General features: G+C 36.1%; 3 protein-coding genes and 1 long non-coding RNA gene across 12 annotated transcripts in view; 1 reads left to right on the plus strand and 3 right to left on the minus strand.

The window, feature by feature from the left end:
• Positions 1 to 2,788: 2,788 nt before the first annotated feature.
• On the plus strand, positions 2,789 to 3,181 carry LOC130082386 (uncharacterized). Its single transcript, XR_008806767.1, has 2 exons — positions 2,789 to 2,908; positions 2,997 to 3,181. It is a non-coding gene; the product is annotated as an uncharacterized LOC130082386 (long non-coding RNA).
• A 1,843-nt stretch (positions 3,182 to 5,024) lies between these two features.
• Positions 5,025 to 7,071, minus strand: LOC130082383 (uncharacterized). Of its 5 annotated transcripts, none has more exons than XR_008806766.1 (3): positions 6,996 to 7,071; positions 6,827 to 6,906; positions 5,025 to 6,171 (listed from the first exon to the last, which is right to left on the minus strand). XR_008806766.1 is itself a non-coding variant. In XM_056247239.1 (2 exons), exon 2 carries the CDS (start codon positions 6,154 to 6,156, stop codon positions 5,404 to 5,406), a length of 753 nt encoding a protein of 250 aa, XP_056103214.1. In that variant the 5' UTR covers positions 6,157 to 6,174; positions 6,996 to 7,065; the 3' UTR covers positions 5,025 to 5,403. The 5 variants fall into 5 exon arrangements, 3 of the variants coding, with proteins under 3 accessions (XP_056103214.1, XP_056103215.1, XP_056103213.1); XR_008806765.1 differs by having other exon boundaries at positions 5,025 to 6,174; XM_056247239.1 differs by lacking the exon at positions 6,827 to 6,906 and having other exon boundaries at positions 5,025 to 6,174; positions 6,996 to 7,065.
• Positions 7,072 to 13,058: 5,987 nt separating this feature from the next.
• Positions 13,059 to 15,430, minus strand: LOC130082385 (uncharacterized). The gene is made up of 2 exons (XM_056247242.1): positions 15,348 to 15,430; positions 13,059 to 14,169 (listed from the first exon to the last, which is right to left on the minus strand). Exon 2 carries the CDS (start codon positions 14,158 to 14,160, stop codon positions 13,492 to 13,494), a length of 669 nt encoding a protein of 222 aa, XP_056103217.1. The 5' UTR covers positions 14,161 to 14,169; positions 15,348 to 15,430; the 3' UTR covers positions 13,059 to 13,491.
• Positions 15,431 to 18,930: 3,500 nt separating this feature from the next.
• The window catches only part of osbp (oxysterol binding protein), a 28,752-nt gene continuing 22,083 nt past the window's right edge, over positions 18,931 to 25,599 (minus strand). The window contains exons 13-17 of one of the 5 annotated variants that reach the window (XM_056247230.1): positions 25,358 to 25,453; positions 25,018 to 25,205; positions 22,793 to 23,043; positions 22,648 to 22,686; positions 21,283 to 21,545 (exon numbers count right to left, since the gene is read on the minus strand). In XM_056247230.1, coding sequence (XP_056103205.1) covers positions 21,358 to 21,545; positions 22,648 to 22,686; positions 22,793 to 23,043; positions 25,018 to 25,205; positions 25,358 to 25,453 — 762 coding nt within the window. In that variant the 3' untranslated portion in view covers positions 21,283 to 21,357. Of the gene's footprint in view, positions 19,179 to 21,282; positions 21,546 to 22,647; positions 22,687 to 22,792; positions 23,044 to 25,017; positions 25,206 to 25,357; positions 25,454 to 25,599 lie in introns of those variants that run through there. The other 4 variants (XM_056247229.1, XM_056247233.1, XM_056247232.1 and 1 more) reach the window with 4 other exon arrangements.

Genomic DNA, 25,599 nt, shown 5'->3' on the forward strand with positions numbered 1-25,599 from the left:
GGTCTGCCCCAAAAACATTTCCATTTGTCTATGAATTCTATGTTATTTTGCGGACACCACTTAGACAATCAGCCATTGAGTGAGTACAGTCTACTAACTATCTCATCACTCCTGCGAACAGGAAGGGGGCCAGAGCAAATTACAGTGACTGACATCGTACTTGCGAGTTCACACACCTTTTTAACATTAATTTTAGTGATCTCCGACTGGCAAAGTCGAACATCATTTGTGCCGACGTGAATGATAATCTTAGAGAATTTACGATTAGCATTAGCCAGCACTTTTAAATTTGCTTTGATGTAAGGCGCTCTGGCTCCCGGCAAACATGTGACTATGGTGGCTGGTGTCTCTATTTTCACGTTCCATTGATAGAATCGCCAATAACTAGGGCATATTCAACAGATTCTCAGTGGGTGTTTCACTGAGTGAGGAGAACCTGTTTAATGTTGTAATCGGAAAGGAAAAGCGGTGTTTTGTCCCGCGACTATAGCGGCGTCTTTCCGTCACCCAATTGCCCTGCTGCACGGGCTCTACTTCAGCCGGAAGCGAACAATGTACAGTGTTCACTAAGCTAGGCGCATGAAAAGCAGTATCTAAAGCCCTTGCACTCTTACTACCCTCGATTAAAGTTTGGATGTATCTAGTTCTGAAATCTTTTTCCGTCAGCCTGACTATCTCCCTGCATTTATCACATGTAAATTCTATGCTGACAGAAAGGGCTATGGTATACATGTTACAATAAGAGGAGAAGATGACACGACTCACCGTGTTTGTTGACTGATTCTACTTACCACAGCTTTGATGGATTTGTAAAAGGCGCGAGCTAAATAAATAAGTAAACTCCAGCAAAACAAGCTTCTTCTGCAAGCATCCATTGTGAAAAAAATACAATGTTAGGGATCACATAAATGCTGTGAAACCTGTTCCACCTTGAGTCAAAGGAAACAATATGGCATCAGTGTTGCTTTCATCTGACCATCCTGTGTAATTCTTAACACTCACAAGTTGTGCTACAGGTTGTATGTGTGTGTGTCTGTAACTGTAGTGATGAACAGAAGTGCATCAGTGTGGAAAGAGAATCTTATGCAGAAACACATTAGTGCAGGTGCCGGTTCATGAGGGGATTTACATTAAATCTACTTTAGGTTGAACTGTATCATGTGCCTGTTACATTCTCACTCATATTCAGAGTTCTGTCTGTTTGAAATCTCCACACTGATTAAAGCGCTGCAGTGATGATGTATATTTTTGTAGGCCAAACCACATTTAAGTTCACATCACCCTGGATCCCTCTACAAAAACCCTTTAGGATTTTTCCATTGTCCTTTAAAGGGAGGGTAGGCGATTTGTTCCAGAATTTTTCATTTTTATGCTGGTTGAAAGTCTCTTCACATCCTGATAGCAATCACTAAGTTAGGTGGTCTAAATGTATTTATATGTATATATATCGTCTGTGGAAGCGTAAGATCATAAAATGTCCATCCAATAATTGCATTCGGTCCGAATGCAGTGATACGATGTCCTACCTATCAGCCTATGTTTTTCCATATCTCCGCACACCTGCTCACGCAGACATCACACGTCATCGGCGCATTTCATGCTATGCAGAACTAGACAGACGTCAGTCACAGAGAGCCGCAAACGAAACATCATCCTCCTTTTACAGTTCCAGATGGAAACCTGTGACGTTATACTCGGAGCGGTTCGTGACTTGAATTTATGTGTTTCCCACTGCATGTTAACGCTTTGGAGACACTCTGAGATTTTACACTGCTATTTTAATTTTTGCAAATATTTTTTTTTTGAACTTGTTCACCACGGACCTTATTTTAGGCATTCAACCAAAAACGCAGGATGATGGAACCGGAGGTTCTTTATGCTACCTCATTTCTGGGTTATAAGCATGAGATGATCGACATGAACATATGCATGTGACCCTATGTAATAATAGCAAATGCTATTTTATTAATAACTATAAATTGAAATCAGTCTTTTTACTGGAGTGAACATTTTCTGGGTTGGCTTGTTTTTGAAAGCCAGTAAAGGATGACAGAATTACAATTTTTGGGGAACAAATCCTTTAATGCAGTGAAATTGAACAGTTAATTAAACAATAAAAAGTAAACAGACAGAACACAATGCATCTTATTAATTACAGCGATACATGAAGAATCATAATGCATCTCATCCAGCACACAGTAATGACACGCATGAGCCATTTATAAGACCTAAATAATTACTCAATTCAAATCAATTAATTTTTTGTTGGTTTTGAAAATTCCAGGAAGACATTTGCTGTGAAATGTATTTATTTTGGATGAACAGGAATGTTTGATTTCAACTATGAATGTCTGTAGGATCCAGACTCCATAGATAAATAAACACAGACACACAACACAAGCGATTCTTTTTAAATTCTTTTAAAAATTATTGTTTCTTTTTGGAAAAAGTATGGATTCATTTTGGAAAAAGTATCGATTCTTTTTGAAAAAGTATCGATTCATCTTGGGAAAAGTATCGATTCATCTTGGAAAAAGTATCGATTAATTTATGGAAAAGTATCGATTCAATTTGGGAAAAGTATCGATTCTTTTTGTAAAAAGAAGCGATTCATTTTGAAAAAGTAGCTATTCATATTTGAAAAAATAGCGATTCATTTTGGGAAGAGTATCGATTTAATTTGGGAAAAGTAGCGATTCTTTTTTTTTAAAAAGTAGCAATTCATCTTGGATTCATCGTTTCTTTTTGATAAAAGTAGTAATTCACTTTGGAAAAAGTATCAATTCTTTTTGAAAAAAGTATCGATTCTTTTAGGAAAAAGTATCGATTCATTTATGGAAAAGTTTCGATTCAATTTGGGAAAAGTAGCGATTCTTTTTGTAAAAAGTAGCGATTCACTTTGAAAAAAGTAGCGATTCATCTTGGAAAAGTATCGATTCACTTTGGAAAAAGTAACGATTTAATTTGGGAAAAGTACCAATTCACTTGGGAAAAAGTATCGATTCATCTTGGAAAAAGTATCGATTCTTTTTGGGAAAAGTATCGATTAAATTTGGGAAAAGTAGCAATTCACTTTGAAAAAAGTAGCGATTCAATTTGGGAAAAGTAGCGATTCACTTTGGAAAAAGTATCGATTCTTTGTGGAAAAAGTATCGATTAATTTTGGGAAAAGTAGCGATTCTTTTAGGAAAAGTATTGGTTCATCATGGTAAAAGTAGCAATTCACTTTGGAAAAAGTATTGATTCTTCGTGGAAAAAGTATCAATTAATTTGGGGAAAAGTAGCGAATTCTTTTAGGAAAAGTATCGGTTCATCATGGAAAAAGTAGCAATTCACTTTGGAAAAAGTAGCGACTCTTTTTGAAAAAAGTATCGATTCGGGAAAAGTATCGATTGATCTTGGAAAAAGTATCGATTCTTTTTGGGAAAAGTATCGATGCAATTTGGGAAAAGTGTCGTTTCAATTTGGGAAAAGTAGCGATTCAATTTGAAAAAGTAGCGATTCATCTTTGAAAAATTAGCGATTCTTTTTGGAAAAAGTAGTGATTCATTTTGGGAAAAGTAGCAATTCAATTTGGGAAAAGTAGCAATTCACTTTGGAAAAAGTAGTGATTCTTTTAAGAAAAAGTATCTATTCATTTTGGGAAAACTATCGTATCGATTCAATTTGGGAAAAGTAGCGATTCAATTTGGAAAAAGTATCGATTCAATCTGGGAAAAATAGCGGTTCACTTTGGAAAAAGTATCGATTCTTTGTGGAAAAAGTATCGATTCATTTTGGGAAAAGTAGCGATTCTTTCAAGAAAAAGTATCGATTCATTTTGGGAAAAGTAGCAATTCAATTTGGGAAAAGTAGCAATTCACTTTGGAAAAAGTATCGATTCTTTGTGGAAAAAGTATCGATTCATTTTGAGAAAAGTAGCGATTCTTTTAAGAAAAAGTATCGATTCTTTTAAGAAAAAGTATCGATTCATTTTGGGAAAAGGAGCAATTCTTTTAAGAAAAAGTATTGATTCTTTTAAGAAAAAGTATCGATTCTTTTAAGAAAAAGTATCGATTCATCTTGAAAAAAGTATCGATTCATCTTGGTAAAAGTTTCGTTTAAATTTGGGAAAAGTACCGATTCAATTTGAAAAAAAGTAGAGATTCATTTTGGGAAAAGTATCGTATCGATTCAATTAGGGAAAAGTAGCGATTCACTTTGGAAAAAGTAGCGATTCAATTTGGAAAAAGTATCGATTCAATCTGGGAAAAATAGCGGTTCACTTTGGAAAAAGTATCGATTCTTTGTGGAAAAAGTATCGATTCATTTTGGGAAAAGTAGCGATTCTTTCAAGAAAAAGTATCGATTCATTTTGGGAAAAGTAGCAATTGAATTTGGGAAAAGTAGCAATTCACTTTGGAAAAAGTATCGATTCTTTGTGGAAAAAGTATCGATTCATTTTGAGAAAAGTAGCGATTCTTTTAAGAAAAAGTATCGATTCTTTTAAGAAAAAGTATCGATTCATTTTGGGAAAAGGAGCAATTCTTTTAAGAAAAAGTATTGATTCTTTTAAGAAAAAGTATCGATTCTTTTAAGAAAAAGTATCGATTCATCTTGAAAAAAGTATCGATTCATCTTGGTAAAAGTTTCGTTTAAATTTGGGAAAAGTAGCGATTCAATTTGAAAAAAAGTAGAGATTCATTTTGGGAAAAGTATCGTATCGATTCAATTAGGGAAAAGTAGCGATTCACTTTGGAAAAAGTAGCGATTCATTTTGGGAAAGGTATCGTATCGATTCAATTTGGGAAAAGTAGCGATTCACTTTGGAAAAAGTAGCGATTCATTTTGGGAAAAGTAGTGCTTCTTTTTAGGAAAGAATCGATTCATTTGGAAAAAGTAGCGCTTCTTTTTTGGAAAGTATCGATTAATTTGGAAAAAGTATCAATTCATTTGGAAAAAGTAGAGATTCATTTTAAGGAACATATCGATTCTATCGAAAAAGCAGCGATTCAAAAAAACTAAATCACACAAACACAAGACAATGGTTTTTGGAGTTTTAATACATTCTCTGTTTGTATATGTCAAAGAATAAGCACAACAATTATGAAACGAAATTACTATAAATCAGGTCGCAAACACAGAAGACATTGATTGGAGTGTGTAGCCCAATATTCAGATTAATATTAATATTGATTCTTGGTCCTTCTAAATCTTGGATATTTATTTACATCAGTGCAATGAACCATTAATAAGAACGCAGTGATAAACATGCAACGCTCACCATTGTATTTTATGCTATATAATAATAAACATGAAAATGTTTTTACTTTCTTTCATTCCGATAAGCAATTGTCCAAAAGGAAACCAACTGCAACATGCAGCTTCAAAATGAGCTGGAATAACAACAGAAATGGACGAAAACTATTTAGGGATAAATTTAACACATAAAACGACAATAGCAATAATGAGCAACAGTAAAATCAAGACGCATATCAGCACACACCAGCATTTCTTACTCAGACAGGATTCACTATGCACTGGCTGAGGTGTGTATGGCTGAGGTGTGTGTGGCTGAGGTGTGTGTGGCTGAGGTGTGTATGGCTGAGGTGTGAGTGACAGTCTTGCTGAGATTGAAGGAATATATGTGCTGGGCATGTCTATGGACACATCCTGAGAAGGATTGGGTTGATTTGTGCGGACGGGTCCTTTGAGGAATTCCTCACGGCTCAAACCTATAATGTCCTTCATGAGTTCAATGCTAATGCAGTAAGTGTGATTCTGGTCAAAATTCACCAGATCTGAGTGCTGTGTCACATAAATGCTGTCAAATCGGTTCCACCTTAAGTTAAATGAAACAATGATGCGATCTTTGTTGCTGTTGTCTGAATATCCTGTGTAATTCACAGTGACATATTCAGGCAGTGAGTCAGTGATGTGCAGGTTGCCCACCTCATAGTACGGGAGATAAGACTCAGGAAGAAGATTCTCCCTGTTATAGAATCGGTGGAAACCAAAAGCGCCATTTTTAGGGTTGCAGAGTGCAACTATACGACTGTTGAAATCAATCTGAACACATTCATGAGCAAACCACCACAGCAAGATCAGCCCGTGTCTGGGAGGAGGCCGACCGAACTTGGACTCTCTCAGATCAGACAAATTATTCAGAGTCCTCATCGTGTTCCTGCAATCCTGCTAGAAAGAAAACAGTGCACTTGTAATGCAATAAATGTTATAATATTATGTTTTTTTATATAAACTATACAATTACAGGGAAAACTGCTAAATGTAAAACCAAGAAGCAACAGAAATCAGTTCGACTTCATTTAATCAGTTAATTTCATCATGTCTGCAGAATTGGAACGCCTGTCATTGATAAAGTTCTGTAAATCCCCTTCTGTTGATCATTGATCACATGTTGATCACATGATAATTTGTTAAATATTTGGGGTAGTGGTGGTGGTGTTTTCAGCTACCAATAAGAGTGTCTCTGTTTAACAAATTTGAATGTATTTAGCAGATTTTCTCTCAAAAGCAGCACATTGACCAAGACCAAACAGCAGCCTCACACATATGTGGTTAATGGGGACTCTATATAGGCGTGAGGGTTTTTATACTGTACAAACTGTACATTCTCTCCCCTTACACTAACCCTACCCATAACAGAAAACTAATTAACATAAAAAACAAAAAACACAGTTTAGTATGTTTTTAAGCCAAAGGAAGTCTCCTCATAAACCACATTACGTTGTAATACCTGTCATAAGACACATTTGAGTTCCTCATAAACCACATATGCCAGGACGAGGGGAACGGCTAAACACTTTTACAGACACGGATTACTTACAAAGAACTGAGAAAAACTGATCCTCCCAAATGATTGGAGTGAGACGAAGGGTTAATCTGTAGTGCACTGATCTACCATTTCTGTAAAAGTAAACCGTTCAAAATCAATAAAACACACACAACTATATACACTGTATATAAAGTATATATTCAAAAATGATATACCATACCTTGTAGTGATACACCTTACTAGACCTTTGGCACTGACTGCCTCATTTATATGACATGACAACAGCGCATGTTTGCTGATGTCACTTAACTAGTAGTAACATAGAAACAGGAAGTACTCTAGAGGTTGTACGTGTTTACAATGTTGTACATGTTGATGAAAAGAAACTCACAATGCAGAAAGCGAAACCTATGCAGAAACACATTAGGGACTGTTCATGAGGGGATTTACATTAAAGCTACTTTATATTAAACTAATGTCTCACTCATATTCAGATTTCATATTACAGCTTTGCCTTCTGTCTCCCTCGATCTGAAATATTTATCTACATCATTGTAATAAATCATTAAGAGAATCAAGTGATAAACATGCAACGCTCAACACCATAGAATGATGAGCATTTATATTTAATATCATAGATTATATTCATTTAGCATCCAAATGGAGACAAGCTGCAATACAGAGCGTCATAATTCAAAACAAACAGCATAAAAACTATGGCTGTGTTTAAAATCACCACCTCATTCACTATTCGCTGCATTACTTCACTAATATGTAGACTATGTTGAAGGAGTGAATGAAAACGAGTGAGTTTGGATATTTGCACTGGAAGGGCTGCCGCTTTTGCAGTTTGTGCTTGCTGTTTAATAATAATAATATTAATTGAAACTTAGCAAACTGGCAGCTCCAGTAGTAATATGAAAAGATTAGTCATGGAAACTAGCATGTATAAACCTTAATTAAACAATTTAATAATCAATTAAAAAGCAACTTACACTTATGAGCCTATGATATTACGCTGTAGCCACATTGGACCAGCGGTTTGGGAAATGGACGGCTGGATGATTCGGCTGCGGGCGCCATTTGAAGAGTTGCCAAAAGCTCCATTTGCAGGATTGCATTTCTCCAATTGCATTTCAGAAAGCAATTATATGTCCATTGGAGTCAATCTGAACACATTCATGAGCAAACCACCACAACAAGATCAGACCGTGTCTGGGAGGAGGCCGACCAAACCTCGACTCTCTCTATATTATTCAATATTTGGGATATTTTGATGGGGTTTTCAGCTCAGCTCACAACTAACATAGCCTTTTAAAATCGATTCAGCAGACTTTCTTTCTTAAAATCAGCACAAAAAAGTTTGTTGGGTCCTAGACTATGACCGAAACACATCTGCAGACATTATTAAGAAAGTAGAAATATAAATATAAGAAATATAAGTAGAAAGATCACTGCATCAGTATAAGTCTGAACCTCTAAGAATCTTGTAGTGAGATGAACAGTTAATCTGAGATAGAGTCAAATTTTAAGTAAAACAAAGTCCAGATCGGATGTGCTATTACAGCTAATTTGATTCTGATTCATAATTTATCTTTTTAAATGAAAAAAAGGACTCTCAATAGGGACTCTCACCGTGTCTCTGATACTTCTGCATTTGAAAAAGATTGTTGTATCCAGCCTTGCATGTTGCAGCTTCCACAGAGTCAAGATGCTATATAGATGCTCCTGACCTGTTTTGTAACAGGAAAGTAATAATAATCAGATATGAGCGCATTAAATGAATCCACCCTGCCCTGCAGAAGTGATGGGAGCTCGTGTAATAATATCTTTTGAGGGTGGAGCAAAGATCTGCAAACAGAAACTGATGCTGCTCCATGCCAGATATTTGCATGAGCAGAAGAACTGACAGGCTAATGTGAGTTAAGTGGAAAAAGTTTGGTTTAATATTATTAGCATTTTAATTGTTGCTTCCCTTTTAACACTAAAATCATGTTTGTTCCATCAGAAATACTCAATAAAGAATGGAAATTCTGTTAACCAGCCCCAGTCTTATTTCAAACCAAGCCAGACAAATCACATATTTATGGAAGCTTGTTTCCGCCACTGAATAAAAAAAATAAAAATAATAATTGCGACCTTTTTATCTTACAATTGCGAGATATGAAGTCAGAATTGTTAGAAATAGTCGCAATTGCAAGATATGAAGTCAGAATTGTGAGAAATAGTCGCAATTGCGAGATATGAAGTCAGAATCGTGAGAAATAAAGTCGCAATTGCGAGATATAAAGTCAGAATCGTGAGAAATAAAGTCGCAATTGCGAGATATAAAGTCAGAATTGTGAGAAATAAAGTCGCAATTGTGAGATATAAAGTCAGAATTGTTAGAAATAGTCGCAATTGCGAGATATAAAGTCAGAATTGTTAGAAATAGTCGCAATTACGAGATATGAAGTCAGAATTGTGAGAAATAAAGTCGCAATTGTGAGATATAAAGTCGCAATTCTGAGAAATAGTCGCAATTACGAGATATAAAGTCGCAATTATGAGAAAAAAAAGACAGAATTGAGAATTTATATCTCACAATTCTGACTTTTTTTCTCACAATTGCAAGTTTACATCTCGCAATTCTGACTTTATAACACATAATTGCAAGTTTATTTTGCAAAATTCTGACATCTTTTCTCAGAATTGTGAGATATAAACTCGCAATTGCGAATTATCAGGCCAATTCTAAGGGAAAAAAAATACTTTTTCCCCCTCAGAATAGTTTATATCTCACAATTCTGACTTTACAACATGTAATTTCAACTTTATATCATGCATTTCTGACTTTATATCTCGCATTTCTGACTCTATAACACGCAATTGCGACTTTATATCAATCAATTCTGACTTTATATCTCACAATTCTGACTTTATAACACGCAATTGCGACTTTATTTCACGCAATTCTGACTTTACAACACGCAATTGCGATTTTATATCAATCCTGACTTTATATCTCGCAATTGCGACTTTATATCAATCAATTCTGACTTTATATCTCGCAATTCTGACTTTATATCTCGCAATTCTGACTTTATAACACGCAATTGCGACTTTATATCTCGCAATTCTGACTTTATAACCTGCAATTACGACTTTATATCAATCAATTCTGACTTTTATATCTCGCAATTCCGACATTATAACACGCAATGCGACTTTATATCTCGCAATTCTGACTTTATTCTGACTTTATAACAAGCAATTGCGACTATATCAATCAATTCTGACTTTATATCTCACAATTCTGACTTTATAACACGCAATTGCGACTTTATTTGTGTATGAAAATTGTGTATGAAATGTGCTATATAAATAAACTTGCCTTGCCTTATTTCACGTAATTCTGACTTTACAACACGCAATTGCGACTTTGTATCAATCAATTCTGACTTTATATCTCGCAATTGCGACTTTATATCAATCAATTCTGACTTTATATCTCGCAATTCTGACTTTATAACACGCAATTGCGACTTTATATCTCGCAATTCTGACTTTATAACCTGCAATTGCGACTTTATATCAATCAATTCTGACTTTATATCTCGCAATTCTGACTTTATAACACGCTGTTACGTTCCACGTGGGGTTTGTTTTGTTTTCACTAGTCTTATATTGGCCCTTTACCTGAGTGTTGTTCCATGGCTCACGAATATAGCCTACCTGCTGATACTCTAACTCATCATTTTTAAACATTATACTTTTTTGCGCTTAAAAATTAAATATGTGTAAGAGACTCATGCTAGGCTAATTTATAATATCAAATCTTTGATGGTGTAATTCTGTATTTAAATATATTAAAATGGCAATACTATAGCAATGCTATAGTATTTGGCAATACAGTTTTTTACAATCACTTTGTTACTATTTTCAGAACCTTGATGTCATTTTTTACAACTCTAGACACAAAACTCACAACCAATGATCAAAATGCACATTTTTCAAAACTCTAACCCTTTCCTCAATTGCTTGGATACAATACACATATTAAAACTTGCATTATTTGTTCATTCAACAAAAAACACCTGTTCAATATGACACAACTTAACATCAAAGTATTCAAACTATTCATTTCCTTACAATGATCTAACTATCAACTGATACAACTGATCAAAATTATAAGTAGGCTAACTGTTGCGTTACTCCTAATGCAGTTGTATGGAAACAGACACACAAAGTGCCTGGAGAAAAGGTAAGAAGCTCTTACAGTGGCAGACCATTTACTGGAAAACAAACACACAAACAAACAAACCCAAAAATCATGCAGATTTTACAGAAAAAACTGAGAGGTTACCAGAATAATTCAGTAAAAATACAGTAAAAATGTAAACGTATATAAAAGATAACGAGATTCATTGTCACCAATTAGCGTGGAGCATAAACCAATGGATGTACGTAATATTTAATATTTTTGCTTTGATTTCAATAAACCTGTGTTGTGATTGTACTGTAGTGTTTTGCATCAATATATTACACACTTTGGTCAGTGATTCCACTATGTCTGTATTCTCTCTACTTCTGCAGTGCTTTTACAGAAATGTGTTTACTGTACATGTAGACCATAATGAAACCTGGATCACCTATTTTGTTCTACAATATTTAATGATTGTACGAACAATGACACAGTGAAACTATCGGTTGCTTGTGTGTGGGTGATCTATAGTTGTGTAACATAGGGGCAGTCGGGATCAAGACGCGCGCGCCTTCGCGGGGAGCTCCCGGTTGATTTGCCATAATACAGAACTAAATAAATAACAACTCTGTGCTTATCATGATGCCCGATAAAGAGCGCTGTAGGTCCATTTCTTTTTATTTATTTATTTTATGTTACTTTTGTTGTGCGATTCCCCCAACAGGAAAAGTAAATCCCTCTACTGGACGCATCAGGAACAACAGGGTCCCAAAACTGCCGGGGCGTAAAACTGCCAGGGGCGTATATCTGCCGGCTCCAGGTCTGCAGCCTCCCCCTACTCGCCGATATAACCATTTTTCTCACAGATGCCATCCTATCCACAGCTCTCGTGGTAACGACTTGCACAGACAGACAACATCCCGATGTCAATGTTATTTGACGCTCAAGAAACGTAAAACACGGTGGCACAGTGATTAGTTATGAAATCTTACTACATAAATTCAATCTTATTTAATCCTCCATGTGAAAGTTTATCTGCTCGAATTATTTATATTTATTAAACAATAGTTAAAAACAAATCGTTTATACTGATTATTGTTGTCCATAAATCGAACTTCCATGCCTCTTATATAGTATATATTACTATGTACCAATTAATATAGGCTACTAATGCCCGGACACACTCGGTCTCTCTCGCGCGCACTAACACACTCGGTCTCTCTCGCGCGCACTAACACGCTCGGTCTTGCGCGCACTAACACACTCGGTCAGCAAAATATCTTCAATGTGTATCCCAGTGTGACGCTGTGGGGTCCTGTAATTCGACTCTCTCTGGGAAAGAGAACGACAGGTCAGTATGCCGCGGTATACACAATGCCCGTAGTGTTTATTTGTTAGATACACTAGGTTAGGAGTGAGCGCCACTCTGTGTATGTTTTGTTTTAGTAGTTAGCTTATTTAGGAGCCGAATGCACTGAAGATTTCGGTTTTCTTTTCACCTTTTTCTTTGGTTAGGTTTAGGGTTAGTATAAGGCTTGTTTTGTTATATTCTGTTCTTTTCTTTGGCGCCACTTTTTGGTTCTCTTTCCTATTATTTGATTATTGTAATATTTGTAAACATTGTAAATAGCGCACCCATTTATCATCCGAACTGGAACTAGTGGCTTCGGCTTTGTGACAATAAAATCCAGTTTGTTTCTCTTCAAGTTGAGTCTGTCATGGTTTCCTCTCCCCCGTATTCATCCATCAGCAGTAGGCTACTAATAAAACAAATGTTGCGTAACATCTCCTAGACTTTAAAAAGATCGTAACACACGCAATTGCGACTTTATATCTCGCAATTCTGACTTTATAACATGCAATTGCGACTTTAAATCTCGCAATTCTGACTTTATAACACGCAATTGTGACTTTATATCTCGCAATTCTGAGAAATAAAGTCAGAATTGCGAGATGTAAACTCGCAATTGTGAGGAAAAAAGTCAGAATTCTGAGATAAAAAGTCGCAATTACCTTTTTTATTTTTCATTCTGTGGCAGAAACAAGCTTCCATACATATTTAATAAAAACAAATTCAAGGAAATAAGGAATCAACTTTCTGAAACTTCGATTCAACTGAACCAATTGCTTCGCTAAATGAATCTTCGAGCTCTCGAAACTCCGCACGCCGACGACATCTGCTGGTTTCACTCATGTAAATGCATTCCAATCAACTTTGATAAAGTTAGATTATAAAAATGACTCGAGATTGTTTTACAATCACACGTTTAATACATTTAATAATACCATCCCATCCTCACACCACTAACATTTCAAAACAAAGAAGTCACGTGACTTGGGCGGGTACTTGATCCGATTCACTCACTCGATTCACTTATTCGATTCACACACTTGAAAGATTCATAAAGACACGATTTCCCCCACATCACACACCAATAAATATCTTAATCAGTTCAAGGTAAAAGATTATACAAATGTGTATATAATAATCACGAATAAAATAAGAGTAGTTTAATTACTCTTTATAGCCTATTTAAAGAATGGTACACCAGGAGTCGTTGTTAGGCGGCGGGTTATAATGACTCTGTGGTGTATGCCTAAATCCGACCTGTTCTCCAGGTGTATGCCTAAATCCGGCCTGTTCTCCAGGTGTATGCCTAAATCCGACCTGTTTTTCAGGAGTGCTGGAGAGCTGGGAGAGATACTGATCTCGACTCATGTTCTTGATGATCTGGAGGAGGCCCTGACTCACACGGAAGGTTTTGCTGCTGTCGAATGATTTCGGGTCGCTGTGTTCAGTCACATACACCCTGTTCAAGCTGCCATTGACGTCCAGACGCACAATAACCCGATCTTTGTTACTGTCAGGAATAGGATTATTGCGCCTGTAATTTGCCCTGACATAATCTGGGAGGTCGTCTGCTCCTGGAAAATTCAGGTTGCCCACTTCATAGTATAGGAGATTCTCCTGGGGCACAATGGGCACAATGGGATCCTCTTCATCAATTCTGTTGTGGTACTTGTGAAAGCCAAAGTCTCCCTTCTTAGGCTTGAACCTCAGGACAATTTCACCATAGTTAATAAAGCCTATGTATTCATGAGCAAACCAGTACAACAGATTCAGGCCATGTCTCGGTGGCCACGGCTGACCGAAGCCTGACTGTTTCAGCTGGGACAGTTCATTCAGTGTATCTTTCACCATGATGGAGGACTGTGTGAGAGAAAGAGCCAGTGATGAAATATTCAAAGATTTAAACTAATAGAAAAACATTAAAAAAATAAGGGATAAAAAAAAAAAAAAAAAATCTAAGTCTGTTTTTAAAGGGATAGTTCACTCAAAAATGAAAATGTTGTCATCATTTAGGCTACTCACCCTCTGATTGTTCCAAACCTGTATTAGTTTCTTGTTTGATGAACCATACTTTTTTTTTTTTTCATACTATGGAAGTCAATGGGGCCCATGAACTTTTGGGTGAACTATCCCTTTAAAAAATAGACTTGAAATGTTTTAATCTTTTTAAATCCAGTTAAAATCTATTTATCTTTTTGAAGGGAAAGTGCATTTTAGATGCATGATTTTTCAAACATTTTTATTTTCCAACCCCTTTTAATAAAAAAATGAAAAAATCATTTTAGTGGTGATGTTATGATCAGTGTGTGTAATGCATTAGAAAGAAATGCATTACTGTAATTTAATTATTTTTCCCTTGAAAAAGTCAAGTACTGGATTACTCTTCATTTTTCTATAATTTAATTAGTTACTTCTGATGTAATTGCATTGAATACTCTATAGACTAGAACAATTCTATATATTTGATTTAACATCAAAATTGAATGTCTAATGTTAAAACGTATATGTTTTTAATGTAACTTTCTCCCTTAAAATACTTTGGTCAGTTCAATAATAATGCATGCAATTTTACATTTTTTATTTCCAAGAAATAAAAGAGCAGTTTCATGTATTGTTCAACACTGAGGTTGATATGGGATTTAGAAATTAGTAACAAGTCATGCAATACTTTTTAGAGTGTACAGTAATCTAATTACACTACTGTAATTAGAAGCTAGTAATTACGTTTTTTAGAGTATAAAATATAAAAAGAAAATAATGTAATACAATTTAGTGTTTTTTACAATTCAATACAATGTACAATAAAATGATATAAACATGAACTCGTTTTTTATATATATTTTAGAATTTCTTTATATAAGGACAGTGAAAACATGTCAGCTACTGTACATATCCCATATTAACTAGCAGAAAATGTGAAAAGTCAATGTATAAAGGTTATTTTTCTGCAGTTGCTTCTGCTTCTCAAAGCATCCCCCTTAAACCAGAAGAGAAGCACATGGGTTTAAAATATGGACAACACAGATATCTGAACTTACCTTGTATGTGGTAAAGACGGATCCTCCAGGTTTCTTGCAGTGATCTGGTTCAGAGGAAGAGTCTGCAGTGCATTTTAAAATGATTCCTTCAGGACACGCCCCCCTTTGAAAAGTCAAGAGTTGGGAAATAGAAACTTAAGCTGTGTGCTAGTTTTCAGATAAATGATCAATGGAAAGTATGTACTAAAATAGTTGCTATTCTAGTACATACTTTCCATTGTTAATTTATCCGAAAACTAGTAGCCTACACAGCTTAAGTTTCTATTTCCCAACTCTGGACTTTTCAAAGGGGGGCGTGTCCTGAAGGAATCATTTTAAAATGCAGACACTCTTATTGTCTGTAAATATGTATATTAGTGCAAATGTACATAAATAAATAAATAAATAAAAACGTTTTATTTCCAAGATCCCACTCCTTGCATTAAACGTTTTTTTTTTGTTTTTTTTTTTATGTACATTTGCACTAATATACATATTTACAGACAATAAGAGTACACTATTGTAAACATCTCATGTCAGTGTTATTACTGTTAACTAAAACAAACTATTAAAACACAATTACTTTAATTGACGAATGCGTATGAAATTTAACATATAGCCTACATAAAAACATTAAAAAAAATGTACATTCAAAAAAGCAGTTAATTGCCAAGGCAAAATTTCTACAGTAATTTTGGCTTAAAAATACTAAAATTAATAAGACAAAATATGTACACGAAAACTGACAAAAACAATAAATTTACTCAAGTTTAAGCTATAACGAAAAAACTAATATGTCATGCATGTCTGCAGCTTTTTCCTAAAAAGATGATAAAAATTAAGTTAAAATCTAATTCAAAATATATTAATAAACACTTAATAGCACTAATAATAACTTGTGTGCATTGAGTTAAATGTTTTAAACTTTTTGTCAGCAGTAGTTATTAGGACCTAAAGAAATCAGTTAAATTGAACAGTGTAAATATGCCTTTTACCATGACACATTACATAGACAGTGTTGGGCAAGTGTATTTTACTCATTTACTGCTCTGATATGACATGAACAGATTAAAAATGTATTTACACTAATATGACTAGTTTGAGAGTAAAAACAAAACAAAAAACTAAAGGCATTGAACACACTTTGACCAATAATTTTCAAATACTTTTCCAGTCGCAATTAATATAAATTAATTTTATAGAGAATATGGGTGGAATTGCATTTGAATGTCTAGGCAGTTTTCCATTGGTACGGTACAAATCCCTATAATTCACTAATTTACAGAATAATACTTCTTAGTGTACACATTTCTCAAGACAAAATCTAATGAATATCTATCCATATTTAGCCAATGAAGTACTTTATAGCAAAAAAAACAAAACAAAATTCCAGGCCTGCATATCTCATGAGAGCCTGCTTCAGCTGCATATCTCGAGGAGGAAAACATGTGTTTTTCTGTAGAAAAGGGTGGCGCTCCTCCAGAGCAGAAATCAGGAAACCGAAACTTACTGGCATTCTTGATCGGCAAGAAAACTATGCAAAGGGTGACGCTTCATAATGACAGGCGTGACAGAATGTTGTGTGTTTGACCGTTTCCTTCTCAAACCAGCTTTTATTATCATCATCATCATCATCTGCACCATGACGACAGTCGAGAGCAATTCTGTGCCGTAACACACTGATCAGAGGCCAAGAGAGGGACAACACGGACAGGACAAAGAAGAACCAAACCTTCAGGAATGACAGTCAAAGGAAAACTAAATCAAATGATGACAGTTGTACAAATAAAAAGAGACTGCAAACAAAGAAAATAGAATCTGTAATTATTACAAACTCACATCGAAACTGCCGTTTTAACGGAATAGGACGATGATGGGATAGATGTACATATATATATATATAAAATTTCCATTAGTCTGGATCCATTCAAGGACAATGAGCGAACGAATCGTCTTCCCAATTCCCGTGTCAAGCAGACAAAAAAAAAACCATAGATAAAAAGTCTAAATAATTGTGTTGAACCCTCAAACTACATCAAAATTACCATCATAATTATAAATCTAGCTGTCAGTATCAGCATTAGAAGAATTGGTATTATTAGTATGAATATTTTACTTCATTATGTGATATATATATATACACAAATATCTGCAATGTTTTTTACATTGCTGTATTCTTGCTGTTTTCCCCCACATGTGTTTAAGTACACTTGAAAATAAAAAAGTTTATTTTTTGTTTCACTGGAATATACAACCCCAAATACGTTACTCATGATCACACACACACACACACACACACACACACACACACACACACACACACACACACACACACACAGTAGTTTGAGAGTTCTCCCTTGACCTCACATGCCCATTTGAAAACACTCTCACACACACACACGTTCACACGCCTCAGTTTGTGGACACCGTTTTCCTTCACCACGGACCCATAATGCATCTGTGAGCAGGCTGAAAGGGAGTCGCGTGCACATCATCACAGCGACCTGTCGGTTTCAGCAGCGCACCGTGGTCCTCTGGCTACACTCATGCTTTTCTTTTACACGGCTCTCCTAGAAACACCAGCACAATCCCTCGAGAGGATCCACAGATATCATAGAAACACACTCAGGGCAATTCATTTGTCAGTTTAAGTCATTTTAGCGGGTGTTAGTAAGAATATCAGAATGACGCCGACATCCCTCGGCTTCAAATGAGGACAATTCAAGTGTGATTGATTTCAAAGGAATAGTTCATGCACAAATGATGAGAATTGCCATCATCTACTCGCACTCGGGTCGCTCAAAAACCCATGTTTTGCGGACTTTTTCTGTAAAACAGTTCGTGGGCTGACTCAAACGCACCATAAAAGTGATGCATATGACTTATATTTCATTATGTCAAGTAATACGATAGCTTATTGTGAGGAAGAGACTGAAATTTACAATGATAATCTTCCCATGAGCCAAAGCTCCTTTAAAACCATGGTGCGATTTGATGGTCACCTCCCCCAAACGCCACGGGTTCTTGCGTCGCAATTAGTGTGCCAGTCGAAACTCCTCGCATCGTATAGATTCAGAAGACTCGGAACATACAGCTTCGCGAATCGCATTCATGATACTTTAATCATGTGTTTTTTTTGGTGCTTCACAAAAGAGCTGCCAAAACAAGGCTGCGAGTAAGCAATGACAGATCTTTCATATTTATGCCAACTAGTTCTTTAAAATCCACAAACCAAGGCGAGCTCTTAAACCACGTCTCTCACACAAGCAAATGAGCACTACAGCGCTTCTCTAAACTCACTCACACATTCACCAATTCACACACACACACGAGCAAACAGGCCTCATATCCCCGGGATGTTTAAGAAGGGTGACGTCCACAGCCTGAGGAAGACGTGTGGAGCGGGACAGGGATTCGGAAGGGTGTGTTTTTCTAATGCTAATCCATGAACCCTATGGTTTAATAATCCCGTGACCACGAGGAATCGAGAGCGACACACAGTGGATGGTGTTGGGAGAGCGTTCCCGAACCGTTTGGGTGTCCCTTATTGTCCACTGAGTACAGCACGGCTGGCGAAAGAGAGAACGTGTGTCTTGATGTACTACAATACGGAAAGAGAAGGGGGCAGCTGACTGAGCTTTCGTTCGTTTGTTTGTTTGTCTGGGCGAGGGGAGGGCGAGGGTGTTGTGGGGCATGTGCGTGATTGGGATCAGAAGATATCCGGGCAGGAGTCCCAGCTGCCCTGGTCCTTGGCCTCCCAATATCCCCCTGTGTAGATGTGCGTGGGCTCTCCTGTCGCGGGGTCGACGCGTCGCTCGAACCACATCGCCTTGTAGTTGTCCTGATGGCCGCCTGATCGAACACACGGACATACAAAAGCAAACAAACAGTCACTTAATTAAAGAACTGTTGAGTAACTTGCACCCTTTCCTACAGAACAGACGCCTATTAGAAACTATTTCAAATGTAGCTAGGAGGAGCTTACAAGACAAATGTTGAGTAAACTATCAGGTCTAAACACACACGATCACCTAAAATCTCTGATTCAACACATCTCGCACTCTACGGTCACACAACAGGAGCTAAGAAAAACACATGGTCAATAGAAGAGGAAAAAATAAAGCGAACAGGGAAACAAATAGTGGTAGAGTTTAGAGATGGGCGGTATGACCAACAATTTATGTCATTGTCCAAGTTATACAGTACAATTTGATATTATAGCAATTGTAGGATATATAACAACGTTTTTTTTTTTGATGGACATTGCACACAAAAACTTTACCAATTAATTGTACTTCATTATAGAAAAAAAAAACTATATATATACAGTATATACAGACACATACACACACACAATGTATTTTATTTATTTATGCACGTATAAATAAAATACACTGTGCGTGTATATATAAATATATATAGTTTTATAAAAAAAATTATAATATATTTTACATGTAATATTTGTCTATATACTGTATACATATGATTGAGTAAAGAAGATAGATTTTTTTTTTTTACTCAAATTTCTTATTAATTAAATACATTTTAATGTATAATTATTTTTAGATTTTTCCTCCGATTAATAAAAAAAAGTAATCTACAGATTAATCGATTATCAAAATAATTGTTAGTTGCAGCCTTAATATATATATAACTTTATTAACTTTTTATATTTTAAATATAATATTGGTCTATATATACACATATGGAATATATTTGTATAATTTAAAAAAATAAATAATATTACAATAATTATAAAATATAATATATATAAATAAAATTCTGTTATATATGCATAAATTAACAGTTATATGAATATAACTACATAATAATTACATAATATAACATTAATTACATTAACATCATATAATATTAATGTTTAACTAAAATATAAACAATTCAATAGTTTACATATATATACTGAATTATATTTTCTTTGGATATTGATTATTATTCATATTTTTTTAAAGGCCACATAGGTGTGCATATATTGGAAACAATCCACATGTTCACACTTGATGCGAGTGGCAAGATGTGCCAAAATTAAGCGGTTCAACAACTCCAGTGTCCGGCTCGATCACACTGCCCAGCTCTATTAGAGGTGAGAGATGGAGGGGCTGGAGGGGTTTTGGGTGGATGTTACTTGCTTTTGACCGGAGCTCCAAAAGGACCCTCCACTAGAGCGAGAAAGAGCAGAAAGTGAGACAGTGCTCACAAATGGTCAAAGTCTGACCACACGACTGCCATTTTACAATGTGTGTGAGATGATATGGGTGGGTGTGTCATGTGTGCTGTTTTATGAGATAATACAGTTTATCAGTGTATATAAACCTTGTGTTTGTAATAATTAAAAGGATCATTTGAATATATTAACATGGTTAACTGTGGTTCTTGTGTTGTTAGCAACAACAAAAAAAGGTTTTATTCTATGGGTCATGAAGAAATATTGAGAAGAACTAAACAATGAATGTTTTTGGTGCCAATTTAAAAAAAAAAAACATTTTAAAGAAGTGTTTGATCTGACCCGTTTAAACATGCAGCTCTAACAAATTGCGAACGATCAGCGTGAACTGTGTGGTACTTGCTTGAGTACGCCGGTGGATGCGAGCCGTGCAGTGTTTCAGCTGATGTTGAAGATGGAGGGATGCAGGCAAAGAGAAGAGGAGTGAGAGTCATGTTAGCATGCACCAGAGGAGTGAACTGAAGAAATGAAGATTAATGGGGAATGAACTTCCACACTGAATGTTGTTTCGGTCTATACTGCTGCAATTTATGCACTCACACTGCCCTCTAGTGGAAGTCAAATGTCTGCATCGTGGAACTGATTTCAAATGCTTGTTCAAAGACCTATTATCGGAGTGACTTTGTAACTTTTCAGACCTACACACTAAAGAACATTGAACATGTAATAAAGCATAATTTAAATATTCATGATGCAAGGAAAAAAATTCAAACAAAACTAAGCAATCGCACTAAGTGTGAAAACTAAGGCCTAAGCGACACTACGCAGCTATGGTTTGTGTTGATTCTGCTACTTGCTTGAGAGCGAAAGATCGGAGGAAGTTTCATCCATGTCAGCTGATGGAGGGATAGACAGATGGAAGATGAAGATGATTGGATGATAAACGTGGGAAACAGATTGATTAGGGAGAGGGATGGGATGGTACTTGCTTTTGTAAGTGGTCTCAGAGGGCTCACTGGCAATCTCGACTTCTTCAGCTGATCAGAGTTGAGAGACGAGCAGCCGAAAATTAAAAAAGGGGATGCAAATTAAGACAAAAACAAACAAAAAAAGAAAGAATACAATGAGTGAATGGCATAATGGAGGCGGGAAGTGCTCCTATTAAAGGAATAGTTCACTCAAAATAAAAATCCTGTCATCACTTACTCACCCTCATGTCGCTTCATACAGTATGACCTTTTCTTTTATACGTATAAGAGTACATTTTTAAAGAAAAAAGTATTAAAAAACTAGTCATTTTTCGCTAACAAAAACTTTTAATTTTTTATGTTAATTCAAATAAAATAACGCTAACTGAAAATGTAAAAAAAAAAAAAATAACTTATTGGTTGCAAGGCAACATTTCCATATTTCAGTATTTTAGTACAATTTGAAGTACGAAATTACAAATAATTTACTAAAATAACCAATTTACTAAATATAACTTAACTAAATAAAAATAACTAAAATGATCAAATAAAAAAACGTAAAAATAATTAAAAATAATAATAAAAAACGTACTAAAGTTTGCCTTGGCTTTTTGTTGGCTTGGCTTTTGCCTTGCTTAGTTGGGGACATTTAATATTCAATAATATTATTGATCTGCCTTACTTAAGGTGGACGTTGACGCAATTTTCTTTTAGAAACAAACTTTGTTGTATTATTTTCATGTTGTCACTGTGAAGCTGCTTTGATACAATCTGTATTGTAAAAAGCGCTATATAAATAAAGGTGACTTGACTTTACTAAAATGGAAAATAAAATATAAATAATCATTTTAAATAATATACAAAAATCTAAAACTAATTCAAAATATAAATACATGCAATAATAGTATATTATTGATACTAAAATAACACTGTTTGAAGCTCAACAGCGCGAGTCCCTTTCATTGATTATATGGAAAATCTCCACGCATGGAAGAAAGAAAAAGTCATACGTATTTGGAACAAGATGACAAAATATTCATCTTTAGGTGAACTACCACTTTAATAATATGCAAATAAGCACTATTACAGTGTGTGTTTGTGTGAGATGGGAGAAAATCCAGAAGACGACAATTTAAAAACAGGGAAAACGAAGTAGAACAGGAGTACTTGCTTTTTAGTGGCGAGTCAGATATTGAGTCCTCAATGAGAGCTTGAGGGAAAGACAGAGACAGTCACACGGGAGTGAACGAGAGACGCCGAGGCGGCGGAAGAAACGAGGAGAGACGTGTAGAAGGATAAATAAAAGGATACTTTACCCCCGTCTGCCGGCTCCTTGCCCTCTTCGGAAGGGCTGGCGGAGCAGTTGGCCTCTCGCTCTCTCTCTCGGCGGACGGTGCGCTGCTTCTCCTCCAGCCGCTGTTTCTCTGCGTTGGCCTCCTCCCAGCGGCCCTGCTCCATCAGACGCTGGTCCGGACGCCTCCTGCTGTCCGTGGGGGCAACGCCCTCCTCTGGCTCGTTCAACGTCAGCGCCAGTGTTGAGAAGTAGTACATGTTTTCAGCTCCATCCCTGCATTCACAGTAGAGAGAGAGAGAGAAGAAAATGGAGGAGGAAATTGAGAAATTTCAGCTGAATTCAAACTTGAGCATCATAAATCGATCCACTAAATATTAAGCCAAGGCTGCAACTACTCACGCATTATAATTAAGCAACGCCGATGTTACTTTGTAACATTCCTTGGAAGTCCAGCCATGTATTATAATTAATATTCGTTAAAGGAATAATGCGTGCTCAAAACTATTTAGGAGGATCTGTAGACCGAAATGCAATATAATATACATAACTATGTTTTCAGTGGTGAATAAAGACCTTATATAATGAAACGTAATGTTTTTGTTATTTTGCGCCGACATGTTTCTACAGGAGCCCTAAACAGACAAACGTGTTTCGTCACTATTGCTGTTCTTCATGCAAAGAAGCTAGCTAAAGTCACACAATGATGAACAAGTAACAATAATATTCACAAAAACATATCGTTTTACTGAATAATTAAGTAAACCTATTTTTTTTTTTTTATCTTGGTAAAGAAACCTCATTGCTTAACTGGCTACTCTCTGCTGTCTCAGACGACGACATCTTTTCCTGTCGGCCACAGTAACTTTTGCTGGTTGCAAATTGCAACCTCACCACTAGATGCCGCTAAAAATCACACACTGCACCTTTAAAGCAGCACTCAGTAAGAATTACGTTTTTGTCAAACAGCGACCCCTAGAGTCGCTGTGGAGTACTTGTACTGTCGTGAATAGCACTAACGCAGAGATGGCTCGCACTCACGGCCGGATCCCCTCCCCCTGTACACCGGTACCTGTTCAGTAGGATGGATGCTGTAACGAGTGGAAATAAGGTTTGGCCCCTTTAAGAGCTGCGCGCGCCCAACACCACATGTATACGGCGCCGGGTTATTTCTGTTTGATGCTCATTTTATCAGAATTTTATCAGATCTGTTTTTTTGCCGTAAAGCAATTCGTTACCTCGCGAGACCTGATATCACACGATACTTCCTAACACTCAGGCCGGCGGCTCGCCGGCCCAAAGTTGCAAGGGTGGTTTTGCGGCTCACAGGCACCAGGGGGGTGCGAGACGACCACCATTCAACACGAAATCAGTAATATAAACATTACAATGACTCCAAAGCTGTTCGGTTAAGGTAAAAAAGTTACTTAGTTCACCTTTAAGCACAACTGTCAGGCATAATGTTTATTACCGGTGAAAAAAAATTTAAGGTTAGTGTGAGACACAATAAAAGTGAATGGGGGCAATTTTTTATGGATTTTAGGGCAGAAAGGTACTTGTATAAAAGCATTTACATGCATGTAATCAAAAACTGTTTTCCTTTAAATTTGACTTTTATAATAATAATAATTCAAAGTATTTGTATTTTATTATTTAAAATGTTACTGTTGCAATTCTACTGTACTTTAAAATTACACAAGAGTCTTCATTTCTTATTTTCTAACTGTTATTTTCTGTTTTTGACAACAGATTTATAAACAATTCTCATTACAAATTTGTCCCGTTGCGTTTTCAAATGCACATAAGTGATCCAAGTTCACAGCGCTTACAGAGAAGAGTTTGGGTGGAGCAGAATTTCAGAAGCTTGTGCATTTCTGTCTGAATGCATTTTAAATTTATTTGAAAATTGATTTACAAATTTCATATGGGAAATATTTTTATTTAAACTTATATAAATAGATAAAAATCACATCCCTAATTATGTGTATATTATTTGAGCAGTCATTTTTAGGGTTTAAAGTTTAATGGCACAAAAGTGATTTCACACACTAAAATCCTGTTAACATTTCTTTTTACATCTTGTGGCTATACTTTTAAAAGCATTTAATGTTTATGAATTTGCACCATTCACTTCCATCATTAGTGCCTCACTTTTTGTTTGTTTTTTGTTTAAAGAAAAGTAGGGACAAATGCTGTTCAATGAGCTCAACAGAGTACTCTTTTAATTGCTTGTGTTTGGGAATGTCTTACGGCAGCGGCGTCTTCTTCCACAGCTCTTTGGCTTTGAGCGTCTGATAGACGGTTTTCTGTCGTCCTTCGGCACCGTTCTCCCCGCCTCTGCTGCTCTGCATCACACGAGAGTACTCCATCTTCTCGTCCCACGTCCCAGACAGAACGAAGTGCGCTTTCCCATCTTTATCCGTCACAACCCCCGTGACCTACAGAGAGAGGCATTGCACAAGAAGGAAGTGAAAGCAGACATAAATTAGAGAAGGAAAAAAAAAAACATGAAAATGTTACAGAGGGTGACGAATGAAAGGGGACAAAACTGACACGTCTGCATTCCGGGAGAACGAAGATGCTGACTCACCTTTCTGGCCACGTCTCTGGAGAAGTAGCTGTACGGGGCGAATTTGAGATGACAGCGGTCGCCTGTTCTGTGGTTCACAACGTCTATTTCTCCTGACTGAATCGAGAGACAGACACAACTGAGCTTATGTATGAAATGAAATGCCACACTATAGATATAGCAATTTAAGCGCAACATTTGTATAATAAAAATGTACATGCACAAAAAAAACAGGGTGGCCAGTGGCTGAAAATGATTGAAAA

The sequence above is a fragment of the Rhinichthys klamathensis genome, unplaced genomic scaffold (genome assembly GCF_029890125.1).
Source record: "Rhinichthys klamathensis goyatoka isolate OS25496 unplaced genomic scaffold, OSU_Roscu_1.1 h1tg000044l_1, whole genome shotgun sequence".
In the NCBI taxonomy this organism is placed as follows: domain Eukaryota; kingdom Metazoa; phylum Chordata; class Actinopteri; order Cypriniformes; family Leuciscidae; genus Rhinichthys; species Rhinichthys klamathensis.

Bases quoted from the DNA above. Each gene is read 5' to 3' on its own strand.
- LOC130082383 (XM_056247239.1), bottom strand. From the start codon at position 6,156: ATGAGGACTCTGAATAATTTGTCTGATCTGAGAGAGTCCAAGTTCGGT.
- LOC130082385 (XM_056247242.1), bottom strand. From the start codon at position 14,160: ATGGTGAAAGATACACTGAATGAACTGTCCCAGCTGAAACAGTCAGGC.